We start from the raw sequence: 27223 nt of genomic DNA, 5'->3' as shown, positions 1-27223 counted from the left end.
GAGACCAATACAGCAGTACACAGACAATTCAGGAAGTTTTTGGAGAATGTTGGGGATAATTTTCTGGTACAAGTGTTGAAGGAACCGATCAGGGACCATGCACAATTTGACTTACTGCTCACAAAGAGGGAGGAATAGTAGGGGAAGTAGAGGTGGGTGACAACCTGGGAAGCAGCGATCATGAGATGGTAGATTTCAGGATCCTGACCAAAGGAAGAAAGGAGAGTGGCAAAATATACACCCTGGACTTCAGAAGAGCAGACTTTGACAGAGAACTGATAGGCAGGATTCCCTGGGATGCTTACATGAAGGGGAAAGGAGTCCAGGAGAGCTGGCAGTATTTTAAACAAGCCTTATTAAAGGCACAGGAAGAAACCATCCCAATGCACAGCAAGAAAAGCAAATATGTTAGGCAACCAGATTGTCTTACTGGGGACATCCTTGGTGAGGCTTAAACACAAAAAGGAAGATTACAAGAAGTGGAAACTTGGACAGATGACTAGGGAGGAGTATAAATATATTGCTCAAGAATGCAGGGGAGTTATCAGGAAGGCGAGAGCGCAATTGGAATTGTGGCTAGCAAGGGATGTGAAGGATAACAAGAGAGCAGTATGATTGCTTGGAACTCCAGTATTTAGAGGGAGAAAAGACAGGCATGTTAGCAATAAGAGGGTGATCAGAGAGGGTTTGGGGCCCTTACTGGATGAGGGAAGTAACAGTGACAGATGATGTGGGAAAAGCTGAAGTACTCAATGCTTTCTTTGCCTCTGTCTTCACAGACAAGGTCAGCTCCCAGACAAATGCACTAGGCAACGCAGTATGGGAATGAGGTGGACAGCCTTTGGTGAGGAAAGAACAAGTTAGGAACTATTTAGAAAAGCTAAACATACACAAACACATGGGCCCGGATTTAATGCATCCGAGGATACTGAGAGAGTTGGCAAGTGTCATTGTGGAGCCTTTGGCCATTATCTTTGAAAAGTCGTGGAGATCGGGAGAGATCCTGGAAGACTGGAAAAAGGCAAATGTAGTGCCCATATTTAAAAAGGGAAGAAGGACAATCCAGGGAACTACAGATCCGTCAGCCTTACATCAGTATCTGGAAGAATCATGGAGAGGATCCTCAAGGAACCCATTTTGAAGCACCTGGAAGAGGGGAAAGTGATCAGGAATAGTCAACATGGATTCACGAAGGGCAAGTTGTGCCTGACCAATCTGATTAGCTCCTATAAGGAGGTAACTGGCTCTGTAGATATGGGATAGTCAGTGGATGTGATGTACCTTGACTTTAGCAAAGCTTGATACGGTCTCCCACAATATTCTTGACAGCAAGTTAAGGGAATATAGATTGGATAAATGAACTGTAAGATGGATAGAAAGCTGGCTAGACTGTCGGGCTCAACGGGTAGTGATCAATGGCTCGATGTCAGGTTGGTGGTCGGTTTCTAGCTAAGTGCCCCAAGGATCTGTTCTAGGACGGGTTTTGTTCAATATCTTTATTAATGACCTGGATGAGGGGATGGATTGCACCCTCAGCAAGTTCACAGATGACACACAGCTAGGGGGAAGAGATAGATATGCTGGAGGGCAGGGATAAGGTCCAGAGTGACCTGGACAGATTAAAGGATTGGGCCAAAAGAAATCTGATGAGGTTCAACAAGGACAAGTGTAGAGTCCTGGGACAGAAGAATCGCAAGCATTGTTACAGGCTGGGGACCGAATGGCTAAGTAGCAGTTCTGCAGAAAAGGACCTGGGGATTAGTGGATGAGAAGCTGGATATGAGTCAACAGTGTGCCCTTGTAGCCAAGAAGGCGAATGGCATATTAGGGTGCATTAGAAGGAGCGTTGCCAGCAGATCCAGAGAAGTGACTATTCCCCTTTATTCAGCTCTGGTGAGGCCACATCTAGAATATTGTGACCAGTTCTGGGCCCCCACTATAGAAAGGACGTGGATGCACTAAAGAGGGTCCAGCGGAGGGCGACCAAAATGATTAGGAGGCTGGAGCACATGACCTATGAGGAGAGACTGAGGGATTTGGGTTTGTTTAGTCTGCAGAAGAGAAGAGTGAAGGGGGATTTGATAGTAGCCTTCAACTTCCTGAAGGGAGGTTCCAAAGAAGGATGGAGAAAGGCCGTTCACAGTAGTGACGGATGGCAGAACAAGGAGCAATGGTCTCAAGTTACAGTGGGAGAGGTCTAGGTTAGATATTAGGAAAAACTATTTCACTAGGAGGGTGGTGAAGCACTGGAATGGGTTATCTAGGGAGGTGGTGAAACCTCCATCTCTAGAGGTTTTTAAGTCTCGGCTTGACAAAGCCCTGGCTGGGTTGATTTAGTTGGGATTGGTCCTGCCTTGGGCAGGGGGCTGGACCTGATGACCTCCTGAGGTCTCTTTCAGCTCTATGAGTCTATTCTATGATAACCAATTTGATTAGTGAGATACGTGGAACTTAGTTTTGCTTCTGTGGTATATAGGGCACATGTCAGGGCAAAACACCCAGTTACCTGTTCCATAATTGGTATTCAAGATGTGTTGTTCATGTCCATTCCAAGTTAGGTTTGTGTGTGCTCACCACATGCATTGGTTCTGGAAGTTTTCCCTTAGCAATACACAGAGGAATCAGGCTCTGATGCCCCCGGAATATTGCACCATCCTGGCGCCAAAAGGGGTATCGCCAGCTTCCCCCCCCCCCCCCCCCCACTGTTTCCTTCTTGTTGGAAACTCAGAGGCTACATCTACACTGGCCCCTTTTTCGAAAGGGGCATGCTAATTTTAAACTTCGGAATAGGGAAATCCGCGGGGGATTTAAATATCCCCCGTGGGGTTTAAATAAAGATGTCCGCCGCTTTTTTCCGGCTTATTCAAAGGAATAAGAGATCCTCTGGAATAGGGCTTTATTCCGGAGGATCGGGCCAGTCTAGACGCTTTTTTCCGGCTTTTCCCCAAGCCGGAAAAAAGCGGCGGACATCTTTATTTAAACCCCGCGGGGGATATTTAAATCCCCCGCGGATTTCCCTATTCCGAAGTTTAAAATTAGCATGCCCCTTTCAAAAAAGGGGCCAGTGTAGACGTAGCCAGACAGTGGGAAGGAGGGCAGGTCATGGAAAGAGCATGAGCAACACATCTCTAAGAACACCAGTTTCAGAATAGGTCTTTTCTTCTTCGAGTGCTTGCTCATGCACATTTCAGGTTAGGTGACTCCCAAGCAGTACTAACAGAGTGGTTATGTGTTCATGGATGTGCTGTCTGCAGTACAGCTCTTTTGAACACAGCATCTTCCCTAGCCTGCAGGGTAAGGGCATAGTGAGCCATGAACATGTGTATTGGACACTATGTTGTAGCTCTACAAATATCCTCGATCGGAACATGAGCCAGGAATGCTGCTGAGGACACCTGAACTCTCATCAAGTGTGACCTCAAAATGGACGGTAGAGGGAAGTGCACCAGCTCATAACAAGTTCCGATATAGGCGGTGATCCACTCTGAAATCTTTTACAAAGATATTAGGAGGCCCTTCATCCTGTCTGGAATCGCAATTAAGAGCTGGATGCGCTCCAGGTAAAATGCTAGAGCACACCTAACATCCAGTGTACAGCCCCCTCTCCTCACTATAGGCATGTGTCTTGGGATAAAACCAGGAGGAAAAATGTCCTGGTTAACATGGAAGGACACCACCATCTATGGCAAAAATGCTGGGTGGGGGGTCACAGCTGGACCTTGTCCTTGAAGAATACTATATACGGCCTCTCCAGTGTCAGGATTTTAATCTCCAACAATCATATAACTGACATCACTGCTACAAGTAAAATGACCTTACCATGGTAAGTGAGCAAGAGAACAAGAGCTCAATGGTTCAAAGGGAAGTCCTGTGAGTTGGAATACAATCAATCAGATTGAAATCCTACTGAGGGTTGGATTCCTTGATGGAGAGAAGAGCATTACATGGCTTTTTAGAAATGGAGCGGACATCTTGTGTGAAAACACTGACTTACTCTGATTCAGAGAGGTGGAAAGCTGAGAGATGGCCACTAGGTGAACTCTAGGAGTAAGTCTACACTTGCTCCCTACTTCGAAGTAGGGAGGCAAATCAAGCCCGGGATTTAAATATCCTGCGCTTGATTTGCATGTTCCTGGCCAGTTGCTATTTTAGAAGTTCACTAGCCCGGAGTAACTGCCCGTGTCTACATGCAGCAGTGAAACGGGAGTCCGATTTAAAGCCCCTAATTCGAATTAGCTGGTAAACCTCATTGCAGGAGGAATACCAGCTAATTCGAGTTAGGGCTAACTCGAATTAGCCCTATACTACAATGTAAGGCTAATGTTAGTGGGACTCAAATCAGCTGATCTGCGGCAGGGAACCATGGGTTTGAGCCTCTATGCTGCATCTTAACCCTACGTTAAGGATTTTCTGACCTGTGCTCCAACCTACAGCTCTGGCATACACGCTACAGTGCACAGACGAAGTAAACATACTCCAAAGTGCTTAGCACTCTGTCAACACACTAGCCCTAGGAGAAAATGGCAAAACTGTGGTGCGGGGGGCTTCTGCTACTGCTGTCAAGCCGATTCCCCACTCTGGTGCTCTAAATGCAGAAGGTGGGGGCTCACACAAGACTTTACAGATATCTACAGGCTTCTTTTTTAAAAACTCCAAGGTCACAGATTCCCAGACCTTGGGAAGCAGCTGCCACCACTCACGTGAGAAAAAAACACTTTGTTCTTGAGCTTAGGAAGAACTTCTTCCTGAGGAGGTCCCCAAGATGAATGAATAAATGAAAGAAAGATCTCTGATTGCATGCCTAAGACTGAGAGGTCAGCTTACATATTACCATCCAGGACACAAGAATCTAATCAAAACCTTAAAAAAAAGTGAGTTTATTTACAAAACAAGAAGATATACTTGGTAAAGCATACTAGGTTGCTAGATGTTATAAAACAACTGAGAACAGAACAGATTAAAACAGAGAATTGTGTCCCTGGGATTCAGCTTAATTACAGGGGGGGAGACACACACAAAGAAGTTTAACCAAGCAACAACAGAAATAACCTGATCACATCTAAATAAAGATTCCCTATTTACTCAAATCTCCATACTTCAAAGTCCAGTCCGTTTCCATGCCTAGTATTATTTGTAGGCATGAGTCCTACCTGGTTCAATTCATCTTGTTCCCCCAGAACCTGGCTTAAAACTCAAACGAAGAGAAAGCAACAGGCAGGGTTCTTCTTTTCAAATCTCAACACCTTTTCCCTTTGGCTTTCTGGCCCCCACCATCATCTCCTAACTGACTACCCAAGTTTAACCCTTTATTTACTGAACGCTGGGATGCCCAGAAAAGGACAGCACTCCTCCTATCCTTCACAAATATCCACTCTGTTTCCAAACTGTGGCAGTATTATTGACAGAACTCAGGTGTCTGTAAGGAGCACAAATACTGGGCCTGCCCACAAAAGCTCATGATATTGTATGTATTTGTTAGTCTCTAAGGGCACATCTACACTAAGTGCTTATTTTGAACTAAGCTATTTTGGAATAACAACTCCCAAAATAGCACGTCCACACTGATTGGAGCCTGAATCACATTTAAGGCCCCCCAGAAGCACTCTGGCAGGGCATAAGGACAGCAGTGCTTAAAGGGATTCCCCCCTACAGCTATGTCTCAGACTCTTCACCTTTGCCTACCTCCTTGCGGAACAGCAAACTCATCTCACTGTCTGCTCTGGTTGCCCTTGCAGACACCACAGCATTCCAGGCATGGAGTGCTGTAAAACACTCACCAACTCTTAGACCTCATGTTGCACCTCCTGGTTCAGTTATTGCAAGCTGCCCATGTGGCACTGCAGAACCAGGACCTGCAACTTGCTCTGGGGTACCTCCTCATGCAGAACAGTGTTTCCCACCCTCCCCTGCACACCATGCACCAACATTTTTGACAGGAGACCAGTTCTGACTGGTGGGACTGGATTGTCATGGAACAGTGGGACAACCATCAGTGGCTCCAGAACTTGCACATGTGGAAGGACACCTTCCTGGAGCTGTGCGAGTGGCTCACCGCTGCCTGCAGGTGATGGCACACCCACATGTGACCTGCCATCCCCCTCCAGAAACAGGTTACTATTGCACTTTGGAAGCTCAGCATGTTGAACAGCTACCACTTCATCAAGAACCAGTTTGGTGTGGGGAGGTCATCTGTTGGGGCCGCACTCATGCGTGTATGACTCTCTTGCTATTGTCCCAGGACAGCTGTGAAGCACTGGAATGAGATTCCCTAGGGAAGGTGGTGGGGAGAAGAACTCTCCCTCCCTGGAGGTTTTGCACTCCCACCTTTACAAAGCCCTGCCAGGGATGGGGTAAGTTGGGGTTGGCCCTGATGTGGGAAAGGAGCTGGGCTCAGAGGCCTCCCCAGGCTTTGGCAACCCTGTGATTCTATGTTTGTAGTCTTCTACAAGTGATGAGGACCATTAACACCATCCTGCTGTGCAGGGTCATCATCCTGGGCGATGCAGACCCTATCGTCACTAGCTTTGCTGCCATGGGCTTCCCCAACTGTCGTGGGGGAGGAGAGGAAATTGACAGCACCTATATCCCCATCAGGGCCCGTGATTATTTCAACTGGAAGGGGTACTTTTCAATTGTGCTACAGGCCCCCACGGCCCACTGAGGCCAGTTCACCATCATCAGGTGGCCCAGGAAGGCACATGACGCCCACGCCTTCAGGAACTCCAGCCTGTTCCTGAAGATGCATGCATGCTCAGCAGGGCCTGCGTCACAGAGGAGTGTGCCTTTGGCCTTTTGAAGGGGAGGTTCCAGTGTGTTCCCCCCCCCCCCCCAACCTGAACCTAAGCAAATGGAACATCCCTCAGGAGGCAGAGGCCTGCTGTGTCCTGTACAACCTGTGTGAGGAAAGAAAGGGGCGGAGGCAGCAGCCAAGCAGTTGACCAGGGCCTTTGAACAGCTATGCACTGCTGCCATTCAGCAGGCCCATCAGGGCCCTATGCGCATCTGGGAGACCCTGAGGGAGAGTTTCAGACAAGGCCAGATGTGAAACTCTACCCTGGGCCTCCCAGAAGGGTCCTTCGCATTGACTTAATCAAATTACATGTAAGGATGTCCTGACAGATGTAAAATATTTTAAGAGTGCACTAGCTTAGTTACAAATAATACCCTAAGATTTTCAAAAGGCAAAAACCAATGTATTAGATATCTATTGAATGTCCAGGGGCTTATGTCTTCTAGACCGGATCCTGTCTTCCTCCTTAGCTGCTTTCAATGTTGCCTTTAGTTTCTAATATCAATAAAACCTTCCCCCCCCCAATGCAGAAGTTTTTGTATGCATAACAGAGGACTGATACTGAGTTATAAAATTAAGGGTTGGCATGAAGAATGTTGCTAGTTAAGCAAAGTACACTTGATGTGACCATATAATTTTCCTAGTTTGTCTAAATGAAACTACTTATTTAAGACTATTGATTTATTTAGATCTTTAAAATCTCTAAAAGATATTGTATAGGTGCTGTATAGTCTAGATACGAGAGCCAAAATACTTGCAAGAGTTGCCACATATTTCTCTCTGCTAGTCCAGACTCATTACTCTTAACCATGTTTTACTTTGCAAATGCAAAGGACCATGGTGGGGCACTCCCAAGAACCACAGTAGCAAAAGGAGCAGAACAGGGGGCTGCCGCACCCAGGAACTAACATCTTGCACAAGCAATTGCTCCGGCACTGCTCTACGGCCCTTCCCATTCAGGTGGGCCCCAGTATCACCAACACACCCAGAACAGGAGACAAAGATAGCTACATAGAAGGGCCAAAGGTAGTACAGCTGTACCAGAAGAGCTACCAGTGCAAGGTGCTGATTCCGGGTGTGGTGGTTCCTTGTTCTGTTCCTTTTGCTTCTGTGGTTCCTGGGACAGCGTTGTGGCTCAAAAAATACTAATCTATATTCGGGGATATCCGCATGTGTGGGTACGCATTTGTATATGCCAGTCATGATTATGAGGGTTAGCCAGCAGCCTGGGGACTAAGGGGTTAACTACACCTAGCCAGGTGGAGTGGCCAATTGGAATGTAAGTAGGAATTTCAAACTAGGACAAAGGAATTTTTGGTTTTTCCCTCCTTTGTTCTGGGCAGTTGTCTCCAGCTATTGAGGGGGACAGACACTATGTCTCCCTCTAAGAAAAGACTTTCTTCACTTTCTGTAGGTAGGATAAAGTTTAGATAAAGCCATTAAGTTTTATTATTTTATGGGTTGGGTATGGGATCTGAGGTCTGTGCACCTTTAAACAAAATTTGGACTTTTCTTTGTAACTCAGTTCTAGGCCCATGGAGTCTCTCCATGGCTGTGTCTAAACTGGCAAGTTTTTCCGCAAAATCATCTGCTTTTGCGGAAAAACTTGCCAGCTGTCTACACTGGCCGCTTGAATTTCCGCAAAAGCACTGACGATCTCATGAAAGATTGTGAGTGCTTTTGCGGAAATACTATGCTGCTCCCGTTTGGGCAAAAGCCTTTTTCCGAAAAACTTTTGCACAAAAGGGCCAGTATAGACAGCAGAGATTTCTTTTCCGCAAAAAAGCCCCGATTGAGAAAATGGCGATCGGGGCTTTTTTGTGGAAAAAGCGCGTCTAGATTGGCCACGGACGCTTTTCCGCAAAAAGTGCTTTTGCGGAAAAGTGTCCTGCCAATCTAGATGCTCTTTTCCAAAAATGCTTTTCACGGAAAACTTGCCAGTGTAGACGTAGCCCTCGAGTGTATGTTATCTTTCAGTCTAGTCATTCTGTTTGCAGCAGGAAGTTTGTGGTGATAATATAAGCTCTCTCTCTTTTTTTATTAACCAAAACCAGGTTAACTGTGTGTCCTGGTTTTTACTTTAGGGGTGAGATTTCCCAAGTGATTTCTCTCCTGGTCTCTATTACTTGGGTGGTGGCAGCAAAGGATTTTATTCCCAAAAATCTAGGTTAAGATTTGGGGGGGGGGGGGGGGGAGTTTTATACCAAAGTTTAGTAGATAAGGTTTTGGGGTACTTTTTCTGGCCCCCCACTTCTGCATTTATTGTGCCAGAGTGGGGAAGGAGCCATGACAATGCCCTAGCGATGTGATAGGGTAAACATGCAAATGGTTAACTGATGAGCCTGACACAGAGGCAGCAGTGTAGGTGTATATGCGTAGGTGGCTCCCTGGGAGCCAGTGCTTGTGGGGAGCCTGCTTAAAAGCTGGCTCCCCATAAGCACCGGTTCCTACCTGCCCACCTCTGCTGCTTAAGTAGAGGAGGGGGCAAAGGTTGAGGGAGGCAAAGGCTCCACAGGAGCTGTCTCCCCTCATGTAAGTGTGTAACCGCTGAATTTTTCAGAGGTTATACATTTGCCTCAATCAACACATTTTAACATCCTTAATATACACAGGGTCTATCAATTAGTTTCCAGCAGGCAGTGTTATTCCTTGTCCAACAGTAGGCCCCTCAACACCAGATGAAGCATTACAGAACATTGGAAGACAGAAGGTTTGTGAATTGCTTCTCTTGCCCTCTCCTCTCTCATCCCACCACAAAAGATGATGTACAACTGAACTGAGTTCTAAATTCAGTTGTTGGGAATAAAACATAAGGAGGAACTGTATTTATGTTGCTTAGACTCTGTGGACAAGGCTTTCTAAAGATCCCCAGTGCTTGCTGTGGGTCAATTCTAAAGAGCATATAGTGCTCACCTATTATAGAAGCTTCGATTGCTTTTCTAAACTTAAGACTGGAGCCCATTTATGTCAGTAGGTGTATATTTACTCTAAATATACACACACATTTATAAATCTAAATAACTTCCTTTTCCTAGTTAAAGAATCTTGAAAGTTTCATAGAATTGGCTACAAGGATTGTCTTTGGTGAGAGATGTAAGGTACAATTGTCCTAGATTAAGTGAACGATCCATTGGGACTGAGAATAACTGGGATGTTTCTGTGATCTGTTTAATAATGTCAGGTTGGAACTCATCAACAGAAACTCTGGAAGGGACAATGAAACCCCCCATGGCCAGGACATCAACATCTAGCAGCCCTTCATAGCCAAGAATGACTTCATCTTGAAACAAAGGAAGGGGACTGTCATGTAGAGACAGACAACTCTTAAGCTAACTTGGAACTCAGAAGAAAAAGGGGACAGAGGGAGAGGATGGGCTTGAAAACCAATAAGGTAGTGTCCTGGCTATCATACCCAAGTCTGCCTCTCTGAAACTCAGACTTTCAGATTAGATGTGTCAGATAGCGAAGAAAACTGTTACATTGCTTTGAAAAGGTTGTCTAGGATAGCTGTAGCTACTTACTGAGAGCATTGCACCCAGAAAACCATTTCCCCATCTTTTGCAGGAATTTGGCTCTGTTGAACTAACTGCAGAACATGGGAAGCATGAATCAGCATTCATGTCGCACTCCCTGTGAGTACTATGCCAGGGACAGAGAAGCTAATGATCCAAGCAACAGACCAACTTTAGTGATGAATACTGGTCATATGCCACCAGAAGCACATTATTGCCCACTCAACTTAGAGTATGCATGGGGGGGGGGGGGGGATACTCCAAGATTTTGGAAAATGGTCAAGGACTGCACTTTTCCAGGATATTAATGGAGAAATTCCCGAGTCTGGGATGGAGGCTGGGTGCAGAAATGAGTTGGGGGACTGGGATACAGGAGGAATAATGGGGTCTGGGAGGGAGTTTAGGCGAAGGAGGCAGTTGTGTCCTAGAGCAGTGATCTGGGATGCAACCGAGGGTAGGAGATTGGGGTGTAGAACTGGGAAGGGGTATGGATGGAGGAAGGAGCAGAGGGTTTGGGTATGTGGGGGGGGGGGGGGGGCAGAGGGTTAGGGAAGGGAGGGGCTGGTAGCCCAGAGGTAGGTTCTGGCTGGGAAGCACTTACCAGCAGAAACCTGAGGCAAACTGTCTGCTGCAGGCTGCTTGCTGCTCCATGTGGCCTGTTCCAGGCAAGAGAGCAAGGGGGACAGGAGTGGGGGGAGAGAAAGGTAAAGGAGAGAGGAATCAAGGAGGATGGGAGAAGGCTTCTTACATTGCCCCTGCTCCCAGCAAAAATTCTGAGCTCCTATTGGCCAGAAGCTGGGAGATTGGCCAACAGGAGCTAAGATTTTTCTGGGGGGTGGGAACAGTATGATAAGTCTCCCTCCTCAGCCCTCTGGAGCAGAGAACAGCTGGCTTTTTAAAGGGTGATCTGTTCTTTGCATAAGGGTTCCGACAAAGCAGCCATGGACCCGAACTGGTGGCTTGTGGGCCGGATCCAGACCATTGGCAGCAGCTTGCCCACCCCTGTCTTTTTTGTTAGACAAGTTTATTTTCATAGTTTTACCTTATTTAAATACCATACTTGGTTTTTTTTTAAATGGCATGTGTGCAGTTTTTTAAATTAGGCTAAAAGACAAACAAAATGCCTGGAAGGGTTAAAAAAAGGATAATGTAAGATGTGTTGCTGATCAGAGTTACGGTGGAATGTGGAGAAATGTACCCATTCCCTATCTACATTCCATTTAGTGCTTGTCAGTGCTTTCTGCATTTGCTCTCAATTAAAATTAGCAAAGTTTCAAAGGGAATAAGTGTATTTTCAATGTTCTCTGATGAGAAAAGGGATATTTTCAGAGTTAAACCACACCTAAACCTGCTTGGGATGACAGTTTCAGTGCTAGTTTATTTTTATTACTGAACAGAACAAAGTGAATGCTATTAATACTTTACCAAATAAGGAGCTGCACAAATTTCTGCTGTGGACATGTGATCACTGTTTTTTATGTAAGCAAAAGGAGCTGTTTCTACATATCCAGATTAGAGTCCCTCCACCTCCTCCCAGACTGCCACTGCCCAAATCCCATTCTTATGCTATTCTATGACTCATACAGATAGTTTTAAGTTTACAAGGTTCAGCAATGACCATTTCCCATGTACTGTAAGGTGTAATAAGAACCAAGTTACATTAATAAACCAAAGACAGGTCAGATTTTCATCCGAGTGCTAGTTTAAGTCTATTTCATGTTAAATCAGACAAAGGGGCTCATTCTTCCTCTGAATCACACTAATGAAGTTTACGCTCACTAAACAAAAACCCTTAGACCGAGATATTGCCCATTCTTACTAAGGGTACGTCTAGACTACATGCCTCTGTCGCCACAGGCATGTAGATTAGGCTACCAGACATAGGAAAATGAAGCGGCGACTTAAATAATCGCCGCTTCATTTAAATTTACATGGCTGCCGCGCTGAGCCGACAAACAGCTGATCAGCTGTTTCTTGGCTCAGCGTCATAGTCTGGATGGCGACATCAAAGGTATTTGTTGACCACCCAGATAAGCCTCCTGGGATGAGGTTTACCTGGGTGGTCGACAAATACCTTTGATGTCGCCACCCACGCGTCCGGACTATCGCGTTGAGCCGACAAACAGCTGATCAGCCATGTAAATTTAAATGAAGCGGCGATTATTTAAGTCGCCGCTTCATTTTCCTATGTCTGGTAGCCTAATCTACATGCCTCTGCCGCCAGAGGCATGTAGTCTAGACATACCCTACATTACAGCAGAGTTCAGTTTAGAACATTAAGTAGGTAATTATTGCTCTCTAATATTCTGATTGCATTTCAATTCTTGAAAATGCCTAATTACTTTCAAGAATTTAGGCCACACTTAGAGTATGGAGTCTCCCATACTGTGATTCCTTGAGTACAAAAGGGGGTTGCTGTCATTGAGTTCATAGTCTGCTGACTATCCACCATATGACACTTTGGCCAAGAAGATGTAAGCAATCCTCAGATGAACAGACAGGAGTTCTAGTAAGAGTACAGTGGTTAGTTACCTCTTTGGTACTGGTATGCCCACTGATGGAATATTGTGCCCAGTTCCCATATCCACAGTTCAAGAAAAGAGTTGTTAAAATGGACAGGGTTAAAAAAAGAGCTGCAAGAATGATTAAGTCTTTAAAAACATTTACAGCAGGCAGGGCCAGCTCTAGGTTTTTTTGCAGCCCCAAGCACAAAAATTTTTGGCTCTCTCCCCTTTTCTGTCTGGGGAGGGTGTGCATGCAAATGCAGCTTGTGTGGCTTCCTGGGGGGTGGGGCACACACTTCAGGGGGAGCCCAAATCCCAGGGCGTTTTCATCTCTTAGGAGAGCGTCAGGGACTCCCCACGTGAGGACAAGGAGAGGGCAAGTTCATCCACAGCAAACCAATTAAAGACTTTCAAAGCATACAGCTGTTCACATCACCTAGTGCTGGAGTCCCAGTCCCACTCCTCACTCTGAAAGGGGATTTTATTATTAGAAGCCTTATAATCACTCAGACTCCAACCCCAACACATAAGCTGTCCAACTCTTGGTGTCCAACCCCAACACATTCAGCCTCACTATACAATGAAACAGTTCAAAGGGATTAAGAGAACTTTTGTTTTAACTGTCCAGAACAAGACAGGGACCAGACAACAAAACCCCCACTAGCCTAGGCCCTATTCCATGAGCGCAGCCCTGTGCTTTCTGCTTCAGGGATGGACCAAACAGCCTCTGAAGCAGGGTGGATTGATTTAAATAACTTTAAATTATCATTAAAATTAGAGATTGAAATCAAACGGGCAAGCAGAAAACCTAGGTTTAAATGAGCAATTATACTTTTAAAATATTTTCCTAAAGGATGGTTGAGTCTTAAAACATGTTGATTTACAACTAAATATAACCTTTATACCAAATTTGGTGCTTCTATTTACCAACCAGGAGAATACACTCAGAACAGCTACCAACTAAATAAATGCCCAAATAATTGTGTAACTTAGAATAAAAATGTAAAAATTAAGAATCTGATTACGTCTATTACAAAACGGTGTGTAATAGGAACACTTGAGACAGGTTTTACTCAATTTATTATTTGCTGAGTGGTGGCAATTTTTTAAAAAAACATATGATTTGCATCTACTTCGGTCTGGATGGAAATTCTATTTAAAAAACAAAACCAGCATTTAATTTTTGTATGAAATAAAACTACCTTAAATGTGAAGGACACACAAAAAAAGTATCCAAACATATTTTGCATCTAAAATTCATTTATTGAACAAAGGACATATCGATAGTGAATTTAACAGATCAAATCTAGTCATCATGTTCTTCAAGGTGTTAGAATGCTCTCAACCAGTTTTTTACTGAGAAGGGGGGAGGGGGAGGTGGAAGGCACCTCGCTAGCCCCACAATCCCCCTGCTGCAGGCCCCCGGTTGGCACAAGCCCAGCAGAGGTTTCTCTACCACAGCCAATCCCCATGGCCGGTCCCACTGCCCGGCGGGACGCTGCCTACAATGGGCTGGCTCAGAGTCCTGGAGGCCAAGTCCTTCACATGCTGCCGGAGCTGGGGGATGGCTCCGGGAGAGCCCTTCGGCCAACCCACGAGCGAGGCAGCAGGTGGGAGCTGCCCCCGGGTACGGGGCCGCCACGCAGGCTTGGAGCAGCTGCAGGACAGCAGCTGGAGAGATGCATACAGGCCAGGGTAGCACAGCCGCCACTGCCCCCTGCGTAACAGGGTCAGCTTGCGCGGAGTCCCTGGACACCAGCACCATCTGTGGCCCAGCTTCCCCACCTTGCCCAGGCTCCTTTGCCCAGGACCCGTCCTGTCCTCTCCCCCCGAACTCCTCTCCGGGCTGAAAGCAGCCACCACAGCTGGCTGGGACCTAGTTCCTCCAGCCCCACGGCAGGGCAGGGCCCAGCCTTCCCAGGGGCAGCTGCTTACCTGGAAATGCCACCCCTGGCAATATGCCACCCCAAGCACCTGCTCGATTTGCTGATGCCTACAGCCAGCCCTGATAGTAGGGGTGAAGAACCCTTTTTAGACTAGAGGCCGCTGACCCACGGAAAAATCAGTTGGGCCCAGGCTAGTAGATTTGGGGTACTCCATCCCCACAGGAGGAACAGTGGGGGAGGGCTGGAGCACCAGCACATGCTCCCCAATGTTGAGGTGGAGCCCCAAGCCTCAGGGGCCAGATTCAGGCAAGCCTCAGGCTCCCCACTGTTCATTTACAGTCACACACTCAAGGAGTTGAATCTATTTAGCTTAAAAAAGTTTAAAGGACTATTTGATTACTATGTTCTCTTTAGAGAACAAATACTTGATATTTGTTTTCAGTCTAGTAGACAAAGGCATAACATGGTCTAATTGCTCCAAACTGAAGTAGACAAACTCAGACTGGAAATAAAGTGTAACATTAAGTGAGGATAATTAGCATTTGGATAAATTAAGCAAGCATTATTTATTGCCTATATAGCTTGTAAACATGACAGTATTGCCAAGTGCTGGATTCATTGTGTATGTGCAAATACTGTCACTAAATACTGGTAGCACAATGCTAGATGCTTACCAGGTTCTCCACAACATCATTGTGCCAGCACTAGCGGCCACATTCGATGGGCTTTGAAGATTTACTCATGCTATTATGCTCCTTTCCCCACAACTCCTTAGGGCTTTGCCCTGCAATGTAAAGAAAACTACCCATATTGCTTGTTGAGAACTGTATTGAACTGCAGCATAGTAACAATCATCTTTCTTTTTCAGGATGCCTGTGTATAATCAAACTAGAAGATTTACCTGGTGTTGCTTGGGTCCTTAACGCAGTTAATTTTGGAAAAAAAGGATGGGGCTGGAAATGAGTTCAGTATGCAGGCTAACCTAGGAAGACAGGACTACTCCAGCCTTCTCTCAACGTAGCAGCGTGGTGCTGGGTGAGATGCAGCCGGGGAAGGGTGAATGTCCCCTAGCTGGGACAGGTCCAGGTACATGTGTTCCCTTTGCTCCCCAGCCAGAGTGAACAATGCACCCAACTGCACGTTCCCTTGGCTACCTGATAAATGGGGGGTGGTGGGGGAGGAAGGAACCAATTCTGGGGGTAGCTGGCCTAAAAGCTTGCTTCCCTCCCAGCACTGGCTCTGCAGTACCACCTGCCCTCTCCTGCGCTGCTGCTTCTATCAGAGGCAGCAGTGGGAGTGGGGGGAGGGGGGGGAGGAGAGCAGGGGGAAGAAGAGGAGGGAGCAGGGGAGGCTTCCGTGAAGCAACATCTGTCTGCTGGGAGGTTGGGCTCCCATTTCAGAGGACGCAGCACAGGGCAGCAGGCAAGACCTGATCTGCAGAAGCAGATTTTTAAACCAGCTCCCCTTGCAGATGGTCTCCTGCCTGCCACTCTATGCTGCTGTCTCCAATATACAGGCAGCAGCATGGAGTGTCAGGGGGCTTCCCAGGGTCAGAACCAGGAGCACACAGGCTGCCAGCCCTGCCTCTGGAGATTATCGAATAGTTGTGTAACTGCTAAATTTTAATGCGGTTACACGACTATTCAGTTACACATTAACATCCCTAACAAGGGCTTCTATAGTTCCTGTCCCACAGGGTTAAGTTTCCTGCTCCAGGTTGAGACTTCCAGAGTCGAAGTGCCACTAAGACTGGCCCAGCAAGCCAACAAGGGGTTGGCTAGGCCAAGTTTGTCTGGGGGGGGCATTGCAACCTAATACTGAGGTCACTATCCAGTCTCACAAATTTGGCCTAGCTAGCTCCCCTGTCATGACCTTTGCAGTGCTATAGCACTGCAAACATGATCCAGATCTAAATGCCCATACAGGGGAGCGGAGTCCAATCATCCCCACAGATCCAAAACTGCAGAAGTCACTGCTAGAAGGTGGGATGTGGATGTGAGGTTACCAGTTAAGGTTAACCTGTGGGGGGGTGTAGAACAGCTCTCAACATGCAAGGGGCCTTCAGCAAGGCTGGAGCAACTCCAGCCAGCAGTAGGGGGGAGGTATTCTGCTCCAGCCACACTGGAGACATCCCCCACTCACCTTCCCTTTTAATTTGTTAATTGGTTAAATAGGTTTAACCAGTAACTGGATTAAAAATGGGATTTCACATCCCTAGTGGGTATGAGGCAGGCTCTGCAATGACCTCTTCCTTTCCAGTCCCCCCTCTCGCCCCCCAACCCTCCCATGCAACTGACACATTCTGGCAACTCCATTTTGGGTCATGACTAGGGATGCAGACATTTCTTTAAAAGTTTAACAATTAAAAATCACAGCCTGCAGTGTGTGTAATAACTATGCTGTATAAAACTTAAATAAGCTTTATACTACAGAACCCACAGTAAAACACCCTCCACAGCAGTGAGGCAAGAGCAGCCCGTCTGTCCTGCTCTTGAGGAGGAAGCTTTACTGAAGATTCTGCAGCCAGCTCCCCAAGGGCAGGGCTGGCAGCCCCTCCCTCGAAGTGAGCCAGCATGTACCCTGTGGCAGGGGAGCTGAGCCCATCACAGGAAGGGGCTGGTCTGGCTGCTGAAGGGTAAGGCCTACTCAACTGCTTAGCCATTTACACTCTTAGTCATGTCCCATGGGATAAAAAAAATCCTTCACTCTTATCGCCTTAAATATAGGCATCTAGTAAGTTTGTGAAGCCACCAAACTAAACAGAGATATGAAGACTGAGGGCTTGCTGTACAATATCCAAATGAGAAGCCACTCTTACCTTTGCAACTGTGAGGAAAAGCGAGATGGTGTTCTTATCAGGATGCTGTATCTGGACCATACCTGGAGACTGTCTTGTATACAAATCTCTAGGTAGTATGAGAAATTTAAAGGTAAATCCTTTCATTTAAGTTGCTACTAGAAATATGCTCCTTCTCTCCATCCCACTTATTTCTCCCCACCCCCAGATTGCTGGTGGGTGGTTCAATTCTCTCTCCCCACACTTAGATCCAAAAATATTTGAGCAATCCTGTTCTAGCTGCTATTCTTAAAACAGCAGAGTAAACAGACTTGATTCTTCTCAGTTTTACTGCAGCCCACAGGGTTTTGAAAAGCTATAGTGAAAACTAACAATTTGTTTGCTTTCCATCTGTTGCAGTTTGGAAATTATTAAACAGCAGGAGTATGGAAACTCACTGCAGATTTCACTAGACACCATTACATCCGTGCAGGACTGGAAGATTTTTTTTGCCATCAAGAACACCATAAGGCTTTCTCCACCCCATCCCAGTTGCGGAATGTAACCTTTAATTTTTCATGGGACCCACATGCTAGAAAGCTTCATGCTTGCTAATCACCTGAGTTTTCTAACACTTTCATTTTAGTTATGCTGGAGTGACAGGGCCAGAAAACCACAAAGATACAAATAGTTAGAAGTAAAGTACAATGAATTCCTCACTTCCACACATTTCTTACATTCATAAGTTAAGCACGGATTATGCTCTCACAAGGAATAACCAATGAGACAGAACGCTCTGGGAAGAAAGCAGGATTTGCCCCAAGCAAAACAGGGAATGACATTTAGTTCCCATTAAATCAGTATTTTTTGCCAGTTTATAGTCAGTAGATTTCCAATTTGACGTTTAACTATATGGGGGATGGTTTTGATTTTTTTAATTGTACTTTGCTTCCTGCCTCTTGACAATCCTTATATAACACAAGAGCTCTGACATTTAGGGAGATGTAAATTAGGCAGTAGTGAAGAAGCAGCTTTCTTATACTATTCTGGTAAAAAAGTTTCCCTCTAAATCTAGTATCTTCATTCTTAAGTACCAAGTGTTTGTCCTCTGTGTCCCTTTATATTTACCAGCTTTACTGTACTTTGAAATATTAAGTCTGTATCATATCCCTTTAGGGCAGAAACAGCCTTTTATCTACATTTTTACAGTATCTAACAATCACTACTGGGAGCTCTGGGTGCTACAGTAAATAATGGCTTTCACTTGCTGTATGTAAACGGACAGCTCAATATTTACTGTATCATAAAAATGTTTAACAGGACAGAAGAGGAGAAAGCTAGGGACCATAGTAAAACAAATTTAGAAATGCACACATATGAATGTATTCTATGAATACTTAGATTCCTCAGAAAACATAATCCATAAGATATTTCAAGTTACCAGTCCATCTAACCTTGCCGTAGGCACATTCTTCAGGTTGGTGACTAAATTTTGAATCCCTTTATTAATATTGACTAGGTTCAGTGTTTATTTGGAAATGTTTAGTGCTCAGCTCACATCCTTCCTTCTCTATTGGCCTCTCTACTGCTGCTGCCAAAATTATACACACCTAATACCGGTCTATACCTATATATCAGTTCTCGCTAACTTACCTCTGACACACAGCAGCCATGGCTGGATAAAAGAGAAATGATAAACTATTGTTGTTCATGAGCCCCACTAAATAGGTCAATCACAGAGGCTACATCTACATTGGCGTGTTCTCATGCAAACTCTTTTGCAGAAGCAAAATGCAGGACTATGTAGCACTTTAAAGACTAACAAGATGGTTTATTAGATGATGAGCTTTCGTGGGCCAGACCCACTTCTTCAGATCAAATAGTGGAAGAAAATAGTCACAACCATATATACCAAAGGATACAATTAAAAAAAATTAATTGTATCCTTTGGTATATATGATTGTGACTATTTTCTTCCACTATTTGATCTGAAGAAGTGGGTCTGGCCCACGAAAGCTCATCATCTAATAAACCATCTTGTTAGTCATTAAAGTGCTACATTGTCCTGCATTTTGCTTCAGCTACCCCAGACTAACATGGCTACATTTCTATCACTATTCTTTTGCAGAAGAACTCTTCTGCAAATACTCTTCCAGAAGAGAGCATTTACTCTGACACGTGCTTTTGCACAAGAGCATCCACGCCAGTGTAGACGCTCTCTTGTGCAAGAAAGCTCTGATAGCCATTTTAACCTTGGAATTTCTTGCGCAAGAAAGCCCATGTTGCCTGTCTACACTGGCCTCTTGTGCAACTGTTCTTGTGCAAAAGGGCTTATTCCTGAGTGGGAGCATCAGAGTTCTGGCGCAAGAAGCCCTCATTTCATACATTAGAACGTCAGTTTACTTGCGCAAGAACATGCAGCCAATGTAGAAAGGCAGCAAGTTTTTGTGCAAGAGCGGTCGCTTTTGTACAAGATCCCGCCAGTGTAGACACAGCCAGAAGGTATAAATCCCTCATGAAATACCCTCATCCCCTTTCTGTTCTGAAATTTGATTTGTCCTTTTCATAGGTGTTCATTTTTTTGATTGTATCCTTTGGTATATATGGTTGTGCCAATTTTCTTCCACTATTTCATCTGAGGAAGTGGGTCTGGCCCACAAAAGCTCATCACGTAATAAACCATCTTGTTAGGCTTTTAAGTGCTACATCGTCCTGTTTTGTGTTTCAGCTACACCAGACTAACACGGCTACATTTCTACCTCAATCCCTGGACTGACTCTCCTCAAGATGGGCTGAGCTGGTGCACAGACACTCTATAGTCTTTCTTGACCCTTACTTGTCACATGAGAAAAGATAATAATTTGTTCTTACGTAGGTAGGTATATATGTATCAGGGAAAGTGATTACTTCAGACCAGGTCCATGTGGTGGTAAGTAGACAAGTGCATCTGCCTAGTCTCTCACAATAAGAAACTGACATCTTAGACCAAAGGAGAGATTTAAAGCTCTGATTCTGGAGTCTCAACTACCTCCAGTTTCCTCTCCTCTCTCATCTTACATAACTTAAATGCCTTCATTTTCAATGCCTTCCCTCTATTTGCAACCTACCAAGATGTTAGCTCCTGCCTTCTATCCACCAATACCAGCAGTTCCCTGTTGCAACTTAACACTTTCAAGCAACCACTTGCATGCTCTTTTGCAGGTTGACTCATGGTAGGAGTAGCTACCCACAGAAACTAATTAGTTATCCTCCTCAAAACTCTACCTGAAGCCTACAAAAAAAACAAAAAAAACCCAACAACAACTTGACAACTGTGTATGTGCTGAGACCCCTAGATATCATACCAATCCATAATATCTCACTATACTCCTAACAGATGAATAGTGTCACACAAAACTTTCGTCTCAGATCATATGCTGTTTGGGACAAAGACTATCGTTCTGAGGAGAGAACAGCATGGGGGGGGGGAGGAGAGAAGGAGAAGGAGGATCTTGTGCATGACTAGGGCTGGTGCTGTAACAGTATGGCAATACAAATAATAATGGAGACTAAAGAGAGGCACATTAAAGAAGGACATTTGAGTTATTTTAAGTGTTTGGAATTTTACAAAAGCAGCTAGACATGCTGAAGGTTGCCAGAATTTTTATTAGTTTCATGTTTATTTTTAAACATTTAAGACTTAATGCATTAGGATTTTCAAGGTTTGAGAAATTACAGATAGTCATAAGGGAAGGACAGATTATTTAGTCTTACATGTTAAGATTCAAAAATTAAAATTAACAGTTAATATAAATTGTCAGCATCACATCAAAATAGACAAAGGAAATACCCTCAAATCAAATTAAAAAGTTCAAGCAGAATTTCTTACTTTGCCTAACATTGATAATTTATTAGAAATACTATAATCACTTTGTGTTTATAGTAAATCAACACTTACTGATTAAAAATTCTAAGACTCACAGCACAGATACTATCTATTCAAAAGAAAAGCTGTAAGGATTAAATATTTCCCATACTCTTCAACTGGGCAGCCCCACTGAAGTTTTTTAAGTAGCTGTTAAATGTAGTAGCATTTGGACACTAGAGTTTGAACTAACCTTCTATTAAATCAATTATGTTTTAGTCCAGAATAAAATATAACACGATAAAGAGTTGGTAAGAGAAATAGGAAAAATGTTAACACCACCATAAGAGGGGTCTTTACAATAGAATCCTTTTTGTTCTCTTTTTTTTGCTCTGCTCTATCTTCTTAAAAAATTCTTGATTACATGAATTTCATAATTGTAACAAAGTGAAGCAATCCACAAACATGATGTCTTTGCAGTTCAGAATTAGTCAAAAACCCTGTACTCTCTGGCTTTCTAGATAAATTGCACTACTGAATCAACCACTAGAGGTAATTTAAAAACAAAAACAAAACCACAACTCTGCTTTAAAATAAACCTTAATCCATTAAAAAAGACGCACTTGTGAGCAAAAATTTGACCTGACATATGGCAGAAGATGGCATCTCTGAACTCCCCCAAAAGCCCTATAAAGCAACTTGAAACTGATTGCCATGCAAAGAATGTGGCATACTTTAAAATAAGCTGGAAAGGTCTTTAATAGTAGCAGCAATTTTTAAGACTCAGAAATCAGCTTTCAAACATTCTACACACATTTTACAACAAAAAAGTTCACTCCCCATTATGTTTTATCTTCAAACAATAACCAGTATTCTCCTAGTTGGACTGTAGATGTTCTGTGTCACTGCAGAGAACTCAGTTGCCAAAACAAAGCTGGGAATGACACACATATGAATGAGATATGAATATATGAATGAAATGAGCCTTTCACTGAACACTTGAATTCTGATAATTAGATATCACTTTTCATGCCCTGAAGTCTCAAGGCAAACAGACATCATTAAACAAGGAAACTAAGATGTTTAGCACGGAACACGTTATTCCATATTCTGTATAGAACATACAGTATTTCCTTCTTTGAATTTATGTATATATACACACACACACACACACACACACACACCTTACACGTTCCAAAAAGATGACTGTGTTATATACAATGTGCTCAATAGTCATTCACGTCTGCATATTTTCTAGGCCTGCACTGCTGAACAGTTACGTAAGAAGGGGGAACTGCTATAATCAGAATTAAAGACTCCGTATCATTTAGAAACAATAGTCTGTTTCGGTCTTCCTAGCCTGTAAAACAATCTTGATTGTAATAAGTTGTTTGCATGCACTTGTGTGTGTCATATCAAAGGAAAAGAAAGCTAAGGAGAAATTATGTCTGTATATAGTTCTGGTTGAGGTGAATTTCATGGTTGCTCAACTATTATGGGAATGAACACCCAACTGTGTGTCTAGTGCCTGTGAAAATTCCGTCACCTGTCTGGATATGTCTCTCACTGACAGAGGACGGAGTTATCTTTACTGGTGACTATTGTAGGTCAACACTGAAGAATGTTAGTAGGTCAAAGTGGGGAATATATCACACTGACTATGATATGGCTACGTAGGTGATCATGTTTCCCTATCTCTCAATATAGCATCTTTCATGATTGAATTCCATGAAAAATTAAAACATAACTAATCCCCAAAAAGGAAGCAGCCCTGGTCAATGGATTAGTCACTGAAGGTATAAACAGACTTGTAAAAGCAGCAAGTATGTTAGTATAACCACATTCCAATATTGGGGTTCTCCCCCACCATGTGTTGGTAGGTACAGTATAAATATAATACTATTTCAGGATGTTATATAAGTGGTGGCTATTCTCATACAGGCAGTCCCCGGGTTACGTACAAGATAGGGACTGTAGGTTTGTTCTTAAGTTGAATCTGTATGTAAGTCGGAACAGGAATCCAGATTCAGCCGCTGCTGAAACTGATCAATTAAAACAGTGGCTGAATCTGGACACCAGTTCCGACTTACATACAGATTCAACTTAAGAACCCCAGGCATCCCAAGTCAGCTGCTGCTGAAACTGATCAGCAGCTGATTCTAGGAAGCCCGGGGCAGAGCAACTCTGCCTCGGGCTTCCTGTAGTCAGCCGCTGGTCAGTTTCAGCAGCGGCTGACTTGGGGACGCCTGGGGCAGAGCGGCTCCGGTGCTGCTGGGTTGGTCCAGTAGCGCGGCCGCTCCTCGGCGCTACTGGACCAACCCAGCAGCACCCCAGCTGCTCTGCCCCAGGCATCCTGATTCAGCCACTGCTGAAACTGATCAGCAGCAGCTCAATCAGGACTCCTGGGGCAGAGCAGCTGGGGTGTTGCCAGGTTGGTCCAGTAGCACCAAGGAGCGGTGCTGCGGGACCAACCGGCAGTGCCCCACCTGCTCTACCACAGGCCCCGGGCTTTGCTCCACATCTCCGTGGTCTGCTGGGGGCAGGGCACTAGCTGCGTCCCCCCCCCCAGCAGACCAGGGAGACGCGGAGCAAAGCGGCGGAGGACCCGGGCCGGACCTGCGGCTCTTCCAGCTGATCTGGAAGCGCCGCGGGTCCGGCCCCGGGTCCTCCGCCGCTTTGCTCCCCGTCTCCCTGGTCTGCTGGCTCCCCCAGCAGACCAGGGAGACAGGGAGCAGCTTTTCTCGCCCCGGAGGAGGCGGGCATCCCGCCGCTCCAGTCCTCCGGGGCGAGAAAATCCCCGTTTGTAACTGCGGATCCGACATAAGTCGGATCCGCGTAACTCAGGGACTGCCTGTACTGTCAAATGCAAGCCAGAGGACCAAGACATAAAGAAAAGACCATAAAAGGAGTTTAAAGTTTTAGAGAAAAAATGTTTCTCTGTCCCGAGCACTAGTTTATAAGCAATTTAAGAACTTAATGTGTTCAAATAGAATGACAGCAAAAAGTTTCTAAAACGTTAAAGCAACTTTACACCATTTGTAAAGTGCCCCATCTAAAGAACATTTACAGTGTATGCATAAATAAAGATAGAAAAAGCAAAGGCAGTGGTGACATGTGCCGGAGCATAAACAAAGAGTAATATTTATATAGTACTTGAACAATGTACAAAAATAGAATTCACATTATTCAAACCTAAACTTAGATAGGAAATGTATTATATAGAAACAGAACACATTGTGGCAGACCATCCCCTGGCATAGACATACCAGCTGCAAACTATAGAATATTCCTCCTGCATTCCCTCCAAAGAGGGTAATAGCAACACTTAAATTGGACCACCTTCTCATATTATGAACTATTGTGGCTAAAAAGTTAGCTAGACTATGACCTTCAGCCTGATTTTTGTCATCTTGCAACATGACAAGTGGCTGTCAATTGTTTCTGGTGCTTGAGATGAGCCCTCAGTGTTAACTGGATAACAAATACAGATATTGAACCTGCAGAAGTACTAAAGACTCTGAAGCCCGGTAGGGAGATGCTAGAATCAGCAGGATATCCTGAAAAAGAAGTAATCAAATAACATGGACATAATGAGAGCAATTGAGAGCCAAGGGAACAGGCCCAAAGGACGTAGCGGCACATCTGAGAAGGACAGGCTGCATTCAGCTGAAAAGCGAAGCTGTACCAGAGAGAGTCACAGAGCCCAGAATTGAGGCTTCGCCCGCCCACCTTCCCATGATTTCAAATAGGCCCCACCATCGCTAGCATGCCGAGGGGCGAAGCGTCAGACCCTGCGCTGGCCCCAACAGCTCCGCATATGCTGCGGGCTCGCTGAGCCACTCCGCACCGACCAACGAACACCTTCTCCCGCCGCGCGGAGAGCGCGGGCTGCCTGCGCGCGTTACACGGGGGGGGGGGTAGTTCCCCCCGTCACCACACACGCTAGTTTACAAGCCGCCGCCCGCCAGCACAACACCCCCCGCAGCGCCGCAAGCCCGGTGCCCGGCTTCGCTGTAGCCCTTTCCCACACCCGGCAAGCGAGGCTTCCCCCGCCAGGTGCACCATCCAGCCCAGTACGCCCCGGGGCAGCGGCTCCGCGCCCCCAGGTTACACCCCTCACGAGGGGCAGCGCAAAAGGGAAATTGCGCGCTGGGGGCCTGCGACTAGCAGCAGCCGCTCAGCTTCGCCCATCCCGACTCACTCAAAGTCGCAGCAGCCTGGGTCAGCGCACGCAGCCCACGAGCCGGAGGCGGGCTCCTGTCTCAGCCGCTGCCCCGCCCACTCCAGCTGCAGCAGCTGAAACCCAACACCCTGAAAATTAACCGTCCACTCTCGCGAGATCCACCTGTTTCCCTACCGAGATTTCCTTCCGGCCCACCCCCCTCAAAATCATCGCGTGATATCCCCCTCCCATCCCCACGCGCTTTGGCCTCTTAAATCGCGTGCCAGGAAGGAGCTATCGCGAGCTTCTGTCTGAGGGTTTCCCCTTCCGTGTCCTTGAAGGACATCTCCGGAGATCTAATCCCGCCTATAGACCTGTGTTCACAATGAAGTCTCACGAGACTTCCTCTTCTTCCACATGAGCCTCTACGACATTCTACCCCGCCTTTCCAGAAGTATCGCGAGGTTTCCTCTCCGTCCCTGTTCCCCCCCCCCCCCGCGAGCACGATGTCGCGCAGGAATGTGAAAGGCTCCCGCCCGCCGCCATTTTCTTTCTTTCTTAGCAGGCAGCGAGTAGGGCAGGAAGCGGCGGCGGAGCGGCTATGGCGGATTATTCCACGGTGCCCCCTCCTACTTCGGGCGCGCCCGGAGGAGGAGGAGGAGGTGGAGGTGGGGGAGTCAACGATGCCTTTAAAGATGCACTGCAGCGGGCTAGGCAGGTGTGTAATGTGGGCACCAGCCCATCGGTACCTCCGACCCTCAGGCTCGGGGGCCTGGAAGCGGCTCCCGATAGGGCCTCCGATCCTCAGCACCGGAATCTCCCCTCTACCTATTCTGGGACAAATAGGGTGGGTCCTACGCAAATCCTTTGAAGCGTATCGGGCGGCTTCAGGGCTTGGGGCTGGTATAAGGCTGGGTCCGCTTCCATTTCAGGCGCATCGCTTTCTGGGCACGCTGGGCTGACGGCGGTGCCATTTGTTTCTTTCTCTTTTCCCGCCCAGCGCACGCAGTGAGGAGGGTTTCCTCTGCCTCCTGGGCACACGCAATATGGGGGGGGGGGGGCTCTCGCGCTTCAACAGGCAGTGGGATGGCGGGGGTCCCTTCTGTTCTTCTCGACTTCAATTAATATTCCCCCTGTGCGCACAGCTCCATGAAGGGGGAGGGGAGGGAGAGAACTTTTCCTGGGACTCCTTTCTGAGCTGTTCAGAGGGGAAGTAACTAACGAAATCACAGTTTTTAAACGCGTTATCTCAGTGCGCAGCGCTGGGTCGCCACACTGGTTGGGGAGGCGAAGGAGAAGGAGCTACTTGTTGCTGGGTTTTCATGAGTATCGCCACCACCTTTTATTAAAGATAGATATGTAACAATGCAAAATTTTATTTAAATGCTCTTCTTAAAGCATAATGGTCTTTTATAGAAATGTGAACAAAGGTAAGCAAAGAGAAGCAACGTTTCGTCTTAACGTTGTTTGAAACAGTTAGAAGGATTCTCCAGCATAACTAGGGCATACCAGGTTTTATGTTTTTGATCTGCAAGGTGACAAGGTGAAAAGTATCTAATCTTTGCTTTCATTATTATTACTTTTATCTAGATTGCAGCAAAAATTGGAGGTGATGGAGGGACATCAATGAACTCAAATGACTATAGTTATGGAGGACAAAAAAGACCTCTTGAGGATGGAGGTATGCTGTCAGTAAATATGTGTATACTACCATAATTCATTTTATTCATCACAGCAGTGGTGCCAAAA

At 45.7% G+C, this 27223-nt stretch overlaps 2 protein-coding genes across 16 annotated transcripts in view; one reads left to right on the top strand and one right to left on the bottom strand.

The window, feature by feature from the left end:
* Window positions 1-25666, bottom strand: part of DNAJB4 (DnaJ heat shock protein family (Hsp40) member B4) — a 41940-nt gene extending 16274 nt beyond the window's left edge. Inside the window, exon 1 of one of the 3 annotated variants that reach the window (XM_006129591.5) lies at window positions 25514-25666. The gene's annotated coding sequence lies outside the window, so the exon portion shown is untranslated. The remainder of the gene's footprint in view (window positions 1-25513) is intronic. The other 2 variants (XM_006129592.5, XM_025187993.3) reach the window with 2 other exon arrangements.
* A 319-nt stretch (window positions 25667-25985) lies between these two features.
* FUBP1 (far upstream element binding protein 1) overlaps window positions 25986-27223 on the top strand; it is a 62141-nt gene continuing 60903 nt past the window's right edge. For 6 of the 13 annotated variants that reach the window (XR_012905934.2, XR_012905933.2, XR_012905936.2 and 3 more), the window contains exons 1-2: window positions 26024-26321; window positions 27065-27155. Coding sequence is in view for 8 of the 13 variants with exons in the window: in XM_075936310.2 (XP_075792425.1) it covers window positions 26076-26321; window positions 27065-27155 (337 nt within the window). In the remaining 5 variants the exon portion in view is untranslated. Of the gene's footprint in view, window positions 26322-27064; window positions 27156-27223 lie in introns of all 13 variants that reach the window. The other 7 variants (XM_075936314.2, XM_089780469.1, XM_025187991.3 and 4 more) reach the window with 6 other exon arrangements.

This window comes from Pelodiscus sinensis, chromosome 9, assembly GCF_052426305.1.
Source record: "Pelodiscus sinensis isolate ZL-2025 chromosome 9, ASM5242630v1, whole genome shotgun sequence".
Lineage (NCBI taxonomy): Eukaryota > Metazoa > Chordata > Testudines > Trionychidae > Pelodiscus > Pelodiscus sinensis.
This window is presented reverse-complemented; position numbering and strand designations above follow the sequence as displayed.